The sequence below is a fragment of the Saccostrea cucullata genome, unplaced genomic scaffold, assembly GCF_032062105.1.
Source record: "Saccostrea cucullata isolate Sc308-1 unplaced genomic scaffold, CSIRO_AGI_Scuc_v1 ctg18989, whole genome shotgun sequence".
Classification (NCBI taxonomy): Eukaryota; Metazoa; Mollusca; class Bivalvia; order Ostreida; family Ostreidae; genus Saccostrea; species Saccostrea cuccullata.
Genome location: NW_026924094.1, coordinates 12,396 through 21,499, shown reverse-complemented (window position 1 = coordinate 21,499; position 9,104 = coordinate 12,396). Strand labels below are relative to the sequence as shown.

The 9,104-nt window shown below is 34.5% G+C and overlaps 1 protein-coding gene across 2 annotated transcripts; it reads right to left on the bottom strand.

The window, feature by feature from the left end:
* Positions 1-5,100: 5,100 nt before the first annotated feature.
* Positions 5,101-8,046, bottom strand: LOC134265686 (insulin-like growth factor-binding protein complex acid labile subunit). Of its 2 annotated transcripts, XM_062747905.1 has the most exons (3): positions 7,994-8,046; positions 7,131-7,804; positions 5,101-7,052 (listed from the first exon to the last, which is right to left on the bottom strand). In XM_062747905.1, the coding sequence occupies exons 2-3, from the start codon at positions 7,791-7,793 to the stop codon at positions 5,175-5,177; spliced, it is 2,541 nt and encodes an 846-aa protein (XP_062603889.1). In that variant the 5' UTR covers positions 7,794-7,804; positions 7,994-8,046; the 3' UTR covers positions 5,101-5,174. The 2 variants fall into 2 exon arrangements, with proteins under 2 accessions (XP_062603889.1, XP_062603888.1); XM_062747904.1 differs by having other exon boundaries at positions 5,101-7,804.
* Positions 8,047-9,104: the final 1,058 nt, after the last annotated feature.

Genomic DNA, 9,104 nt, shown 5'->3' with positions numbered 1-9,104 from the left:
CTATTTTGAAAAACAAACATAGGATTTTTTTTTGGTGGGGGTGGGGGGGGGGGTGTAGCCTCTCACTTTTTTTTTCGCGTGATAGACATAGCATATGCAATGGACTTTTCTTTGCAAACATTGTGCTTGCTTCTAAATTTCAAAGAAACAACTCAATATATTTTATCAAGCTTCGTATGTTCAATGAGCGAGAGCTAACAATGTTGTCAACATAATAAGACATGATGCGTTTTTATGTCCAAACATTACTCCATACTATCTGTGGTTCATTGCAAACAATCTACCTATTTATGTGAGGTGCCTGAAGGAAATCCTATAACTGCCTAATTTTTCTTTCTAACTGCTAAACAAAATAGACACATGTACCAACTTTCGAATGTAAGACATGTAAATACAATTTGTTTTTCATGCACTGCATATTGTTTAACATTTTCAAATTAAATGCTAAGCATCCTCCTTGCAGTGCCCCATTTGATAATAACTTCTATCGCCACAGAAAAAAGACCCACTGTAATCACATATGTTTAGGACATGTTTTATCTTTTTTCTTGAGTTTTAAAGAAACCAACAAATCATCAAAACTTGTTTCATGAAAAATTAAATATAATCATTGTAATAAACGCATCTATCCACAGCAGATATATGCACATGCCAACCACGTGCTCAGTGGAATGATATTATCGAGGAAACTCGAGCTGTAAACAGAACAGTTTTTCCCGATTTGCTGGAGTGGGGTTAAAATAGCTTTTTTTCATTAATCAGACGATGCAATGCAACAAATAAAAGTAAAAAGTAATATAACCTAATGATCATTACTTAGTAATTTCTTGTCTTGATGTTATTATGGTCGCATTTATTTTAAAACCAATGCTATTCGAACTCTGTGTGACAGAGGAATGGCGGACGAAATAAACACATGGCCTCAGGAAGACACCCATATGAAAAATCAAATTTTCAAGAATTATGGATAATGACAAGAAAAAAGCGAAACAAATGATTGTAGCCATATTATCAATGAATCAAACTAACACTATATTCAAGGCATTTTTCAGCTCGTGAATGCTGTAGCTGCGCAGTTCTAACATGATTAATTTCCTCCTAATTAAAACAAAATAAACTTAATTATTAACTGATTTTGGTCTCTAACAGTAGGTAATTAGTGCATTAGCACTTTGAGTAACTTTGGGCTAGTTTAGTAGAGTATTAAGCGCATTCTTGGTATTTCTTATTTTACACAAGACTAGATCCAGTATGGCTTGTACATCCCCCTTAAAATCGCTTTCTAAAAGATTGAGGGGCAATATGAAAACCACCAATCCTTCTATATTCAATAATCCAGATGTGAAAACAAGAATTAGATAGATTACATGAACAGCTCGAACTGGCCCCTGCTGACAAAGCAGGTAACAACATTGTCTTCGTTTGTAAGACTCATTATAAAAATTATGTTTTAGATCTAGAAAAACTTGTATTCAATTCTACAAGTGGTAATCCATAGATCCTTTTCTAAGGAAGAGGTTCTTCAAAATCATGTGTCAGTTTTGAATATTTTTAATATCCCAAAGAAACAAAATGAATTTGAACTACCATATATATATATTGGTTTCCGAAACTTCATAAGAATCTTTACAAACAAAGATACATAGCTGGTTAGGCAGCGATTCACTCCCGCACGGATTTCGGCTCAAATTGTCAGTGAAGGGTTATTTTATCAACATGTGTTACCTGGACTTCCAAAATGTAGTTACCCAACCATAAATCGATCCAAAAATATACAGAACAATCCATATATCGGTTATTTTTCGTGTCAAATGCTGAGGGATGTTTTTATAACTTATTGATAGTCCATTATTTTTACACTGAATTGACGACGGATTATTCCTTTATTTCCCGATCATGACAATGAGCACACGGCGGGTGTGACCGGTTTGCAGCGATATGCTCACTCTTCCATGGCACCTGATCCCACTTCCAATTTTTTGTATTGATTTATGTACTGTTGATTTTGAAAACTATCTCCATATGTTTCATATTTTTTTAAAAAAATCTACAAAAATGATGTCCATCTTCGACCCTCTGTTTATAATACTGAACATTTCTTCCTTGTCATTCCAGTGGAAGACCTTATAAATTCCCTTTTCAATACAATTTATGATTTTTTTTTTTCTCATATTTTGATGGGTCAATATTTTTGATTGCAGATAACTAACCTTACATTGTTTGAGCTAACATTGGATACAAATCATTTATGCTCAGTCTTTTTTTATTATTTAAAAGTCAGTACAGCTCCATTCTAATTCTACTGCTCTGTGATGCGCTAACATAATTACATGTACCACATTGAATTTCATTTCGATTGCCTGGAAAACTGTCTAAAATTACGTATTGACGTGAGCATTTTTTAAAACAATTTCTTTGTTCCATCGCTCGAACACTTGAAATGATTTAGAAAAAATAAGCAATTTATTCAGGAACACCCAAAAATATATAATGCATATAATCATATACACAACAAGATTGATTGATTGTATATTGTTTAACGTCCCTCTTGAGTATTTTTCACTCATAAGGAGACGTCACCGCATGCCGGTGAAGGGCTTCAAATTTAGACCTATACTCGGCACTCAGGGCCATTGAGCAGTGAGGGTTCTTTATCGTGCCAGCGCCTACCGTAACACGGGACCTACGTTTTTAAGGTCACATCCGAAAGACCCGTGACTTTCACTTCTAGTGCCGAGCGCTTGGCGAAGGAACTCACTACCTTTGTTTACGTCTTAGGTATGACGCGGCGCCGCGATCGAGAATCGATGCCGGGCCTCCCGATCACGAAGCGAACGCTCTACCACTAGGCTTCCGTGACCGGTATATACAAAACAAGAAATATACAACTTTATTCAACTACACCCAATGATTGGTTACTTGTCATTGATAATTTGCAAAATTCTTTTTTTAAAAACATTCTGATTGTACGCAAAAGTACTCGAAATTGATACTAAAAAGATATATGAGTTTCTCATTGACAGTATCCATGTGTTTTTTTAGACCAGGCCTACCAACAATCTGTTGAAATTCTCCCGAGTACCAATTGTGCCCCGTTATAAGCAGACATGTTTTTTGCATTTAAATGAAGCAGAATATATTCAATATCTTACACATGAAAAGAAGAAAACACTTGCTTTTGTCTTCAACACGACATTTATATATATCGTCGACATATTATTAATTAACAAAAGATATGTCTTTTCCTATGTCGACACGATATATCCCAGTGAGCTTGAAATAAAAAGATACCATTGAGTCTGACACATCTGTTTCACATATATAATTAACGAATATCTTAATTAAGAAAATGTTAAACGTAACCAAGCTTTACGACAAAAGTGATGACTACAACTTTTCAATCGTCAACTTCCCTCACCTATGCAGCAATATACCCTTATCAAATGCATAAAGGGTTATATCTCAGTTGATTCGATACACAACATGCTCTACGTTTAACCAATTTCTAAAACGAGGTAATCTATTGACAAACAAGTTGATGTAAGTCGAATATAAGTCTCGTTTAAAGTCATCATATCGTAAGTTCTAGAACACGTTTTGTTTCAGGAATCAATTCACTTTCATGAAATATATGGAGATGACGAACAGTATTCAAGCTCAAAAGCTTAAGTCCATTAAACAATGCAAAATTGCAGTAAAGCAAACACAGACCTCCAAAACATCAGAGATGGGATCAGGTACCATGGAGGGATGAGCATTCCCTACCAACCTGTCACATCCGCCGTGTACTCCTTATCATGATTTCATTAAAGTTTTGTCTCTGAAAAGTTTTGTAATGTTATGTTGTGAATGCTTTTAATGCAAAATAATTTAATGTCAAATTTTAAAATAAAAGTTGAATCCACACTTTTCAAAAGATATGTCTCTTGACCGCGATCTTTGGGGAAAAATCCATAGAATCCTTACAGTAGCCTTTTTAGTTTTCTGGTTTGTAAATTTGTCACCTGACTAAAAAAAATGTGTGCATCATGTTGATTGCCCCAGTCTGGGGCTACACATCTACTGTAAACCAATTATTATACGCGTCATTTTTTATTCGCGACTGACCGCTAGCGAACTAATCCGCGACGACTTATTTCCGCGAACAAGTGGTCACATTTTTTATTTCATAAAGTATTTTTTTGCTTCAAATTTAAATTTTATATCCGCCCATAAACTAGTCTAAGGTAAAATGCAACCGTGAGTACTGCTTACGCAGTATTCAAGACATTCTGCGCATTGCGGCCATTTAAAATCTTATATCCGCCCCTAAAGTGGGTAAAATGTTACCATAAGTATACTTCTTACACATTATTCACGACGCTCGAATGAAATCGGGGGAAAAATCTAGGAGATTAAAGTTGATTTAAAACTCTCAATTGTAAAAGTGCCTCATACTAATTAAGTAATCGACGCTTTCTAAGACCTACATAGCCAAAGCGCAATTATTATAAATGGTTGGGACGGAACAGGACTGGGCCATAATTAGTCTTAATTAACCAGGCTATCTCTAACTCGTCTGTGACAATAAATGAACAATAATAACACAAGCTGAAATAATTATTGACATTTTAATCATTTTTAGATAAATAGTTTTAGATTTGCCATTCGTTTTTATATTTGTTTTAAATTTCAACTGCTTCTATTACACTAAAGTTCTTCCGTGATTACGTATTGAACCATTGAGATCGGTATTCAAAAAAGGGCAAATAACTCTAATCATACCACAAATATGAACAACTTTAGCCCCAATTACTCGCGGAACTCGCGGAACTCGCGGATATTTATCGCACGCGTATAATACTTGGTTTACAGTATCGAGTGAAAAAAATTAAACAGAGTGGATTTCTCAGAGCACGCCCAAATGTTTGGTAGCATACAGAGGAGAAATGTCATTTCTTTCCCTTTGACCTTTTGGATGACCCCGCAAAGGGACACAACTTCTGCAAAGTGTGGATTGTATTGCGGTGGTATTCTTATTCAAGAATATTTATATTGCATGATTTCAGAAAAAATTGACACAGTACCATTTTCATTAACACATTCATTTGTTAAAAAGTTACACATTGTATCCCTTGAAACTCCCTTTTAACATCCAACATTTTGTCATTATTATATAAATAAAAAGTATATGTTCATTCAACAGGGGAGTGCATCTCTGTATCAAAATCTCTGAGCGGGTTACCCAACTCCTCTTTCATCTTCTCCTTAAAAACTCGATTGCAATTTATATTATTGTGTTTCCACTCAACTTGATCACCTACGCATTTGAAATGAAGAAGGCGTGGTACATCTGCGAATGAAATTTCCCCCACTGTAACAATAATAATGTCATCAATTGAATCTCCCTGTAACCATAAAGCCACTGTGATCAGAATATGTGCTAAAGGGTACAACCTAAAATTTTTTGTTACCACTAAAATGATTTTTCTGCTTTTCTCCATGACGTCCATTAAAGTTTCTAAAGTACTTGCATTTCCCAAAGTGTCACGTTCCTGATAATAAATTTTATATTCACCATGGTAATCATCGTTTTCCTTTCCCCTATCAAAGTCTGGCAGAAAATTTGTTTCGATCCATTCCTTATCCTCATCGGATGATTCTGAGTAAATAAGGCAAGCATCATATTCTTTATTCCTAATCTCTTCGTAGCCTCCATGTTTCCTTGCGAACCATTTTTTCATACGATACCGTAGATATATAATATTAAATCGATTTTGATATATTATGAAAGCACTTACAATACTTTCTACTAATACACCAGACGAAATTCCTACAGCCACTGAAACGGACACAAGAGAACATTCAATTTTGGTTTCATCAAAAGAAATCAGCAATTTGCCTTTCCATTCAGCAGGGGAATTACATTTATATTTTTTAACGTTTATCACTTTTATTTTTGTGTTTTTGATCCACCTCCGAAACCAACGCAAATCACAAGTGCACGCAAAGGGATTGTTTGTAACGTTTACAGACTCTAATGACCCTAAATTCTTCATATTCCCTTCGTTGATGATTGTAATCATATTATTTGACAAATCCAAAGAAGAAAGAGAAATAGAATTGGAGAAAAGACTCGCTCCCCATCCAGATATCCAGTTATCTTGCAGAAGCAATGTATGGAGATTCCTCGTGTCTATGAAGATGTTAGAGGGGAAGGAATGGATCTGATTGCTTGATATATCAAGAAATTCAAGCTTCTTCAGTCCCAGAAATAAATGTCCTCCGACATCGTTTAGTAAATATTTTCCAAGCTGATTTCCTCGAAGATGTAAGGTCTGCAGCGATTTTAGATTTGAGAACAGTGTTGAAGGAAGAGAGGAACAACCATTATCAGCTAAATTTAAATATTTCAATGACGTCATCGAGGCAAATGTTTTGGTTGAGTTTTGTATCGTTTTCAATTTGTTTTGTTGAAGTTCCAATTGAATTAGACGAGTGAACGGAGCAAATAATCGGCTAGGTAGAGTATTAATGCGGTTTCCATACAGCTGCAGTTCTTCCAATTTGTTGAGACCTAAAAAGGCTTCTCCAAACAGTGTCAGAATTTTATTGTTTCCTAAATGAAGACGTCTTAAAGATCTTAAATCTGAAAAAGAATTATTTCTTAAAACATTGACTTGATTTCCAGTCATATAAAGATATAACAAATTCTTAGGTATATTCTTAGGTACCGATTGTATATAATTATTGCTCAGTTGAAGATTGTTAAGGTTTTTGAGTCCAATGAAGGCGTTTTCATGAATATAACGAATTCCACAATTACTCAGATCTAAAATGTTTAATTTTGTCAGAGTTTTAAACCCTTCAGATGGAATATTATTAATTTCGTTAAAACTCATACCCAGAGTTGACAAGTTCACAGCTTCCAGCACCTTCAGAGAGAGAGATGGAATGAGTCCGTTTAACTGTACACTTGAGATGCTAAGAGAAGACAAGGGAGTATTCACCAACCCGGATAATGCATTATATAGTTCAGTGTCCGTTAATGGATTCCAACCAATTGTAAGAGACTGTAGGTTTGACAAAGGTAATAAACTTTCATTTGAAATTTTTGATAAATTATTTCGGGCTAGTTTAAGTGTACGTACTTTACCATGTTTAAGACCTATAAAGGCGTCTTTAGACAATTCCTGTATTTTGTTTTTACTCATTCCGATTGTTGTCAAATTGGACATGGTCGCAAACTCACTTGGGAAAGTACAGTTCTGTATTTTATTTCCCTCCAATACTATATTATTAAGACCACTTAGGCCTTGTAAGTTTGGTATTGTGGTTAGATGATTACTTCCCAAATGTAAAAACTTTAAAGAAGTGCCACGAAATGTGTTAGGATGCATCTGAACTAATTTGTTATTTGTCAACGTCGTATTAACAAGCACCGATAAATTGTAGAATGCACTTTCGCCAGTCACGTTTATATTATTATTTTCCAGTCGAATTGTCTGAATATTTGGAATGCAGGCACCCGTGAACGTGTCGGACAAAACTGATTCGATTTTGTTATTCTGTAACTGTAATTCCACAAGGTATTTTAAGACACAGAAGTCACTCTTTTTGATATCCTGAATACGGTTATGACCAAGAAGCAGAGTTTTTGTGGAGGGAGGTAGATTTTTCGGAATTCGTTCAAGTTTTTTCCCACTGCAATTGACAACATCTTTGTGACAAGAACAAGGTGCGGGACATCGCTTTCCTGTTACTAGAAGCATGTGTCCTAGAGTGATGCATGCGTATAATAGTCTTCTGTACATGCTGGGAAACCCTGGTAAAAAAGTAAATTGACGTAAAAACTGCTCTATCTTAGTATAATTTAGGGAGCTTACCACAGCTCATGTTAATTCTATTGTGCTGTATATATGTGCTGACTATAAATAAAATTTACTTGACTTGACTTGAGTATGTGAATACTTCTTACATTGTGAAATAGGAAAAAAAGTTTCTATACGCTTACCTTTTAAGCGTATAACTCAGACCGATTTAATCCACAACCAATAAGACGTTTTAGCAACATGCATACCGTGAAAGAAGATGACATAGAAGCGGGTCGAATTTTATTCAAGATTGTTTTGCTTGCAGACTAAATTGGGTATTTAAAATTTCAACTTTATTTACCTGAATGTCGGGATTTTTAAAGTACAAGACATATTACACGTTTCAATCATACGAGAATAAACAACTGTAACGCATTATTGAAGTATAATGAAGTTTCGTACATCTTATATACACTCGATCTTGTATTATATTAATTTTTAGCTCAGACACGCCATATATAACAATAACGTTTAACAATAATTCATGCTTAGCAGTATATTTTGAATTTCATTCATAATGACTGATTGCACTGCGATGGCACTTTTTCATAAATTATTTAAGTCATAAGAAAGGGGGGATTCGCTTGTGCAATAAGCAACGATCTATTTTACTGGTTATTCATTGTACAAAATATATCCCTGACTACACTGTACCTTTCATCCATTTCATTGAAAATTAAAAAAAAATTTAATAGTTTAATTTAATCAATTTATTAGTTTCTCAGCAGGTGTCAAAAAGAAAATTAAAATTGATTTATGAAATGGTTTCCATTAGGTCTTCTTTAAAATATTTTTTGCCCTCTACCTTCTCAGGGTTAAGCTATTTGGTGGGTCTGTAGGTAGGTGGGAAAATTTTTTTTCACAAAATTTCAACATATCTGTTGACGGAACAAGAGGGATAAAACGAAAGAAAATATCGTGTTCTTGTATTGAATTTTAAAAAAAGTTTTGAATCAGGTAAGTTTATAAAATTAATAAAAGGAATATTGTTCTTTGTTTGTTTTTCCCTATAAGCAGATTATATCTTTTTTTTCTTTGATTTCCATCAGCAGATTATTTTATTGGCTCGAACTAGCGTAAACTCGCTTGCCTTGTGGAGGTACCGGGATGGCTCAATTTGTTATACTATCTTTTGTTATATTAATTCCTTTTAAACTTGTTGACCAGAGCGGCGGCCATGGTTGGGGAGTGGAGATGTTACCCAATTATAAAAATGCAACCAAGACAGTAAGATTCAGCTTTCCACTCTTT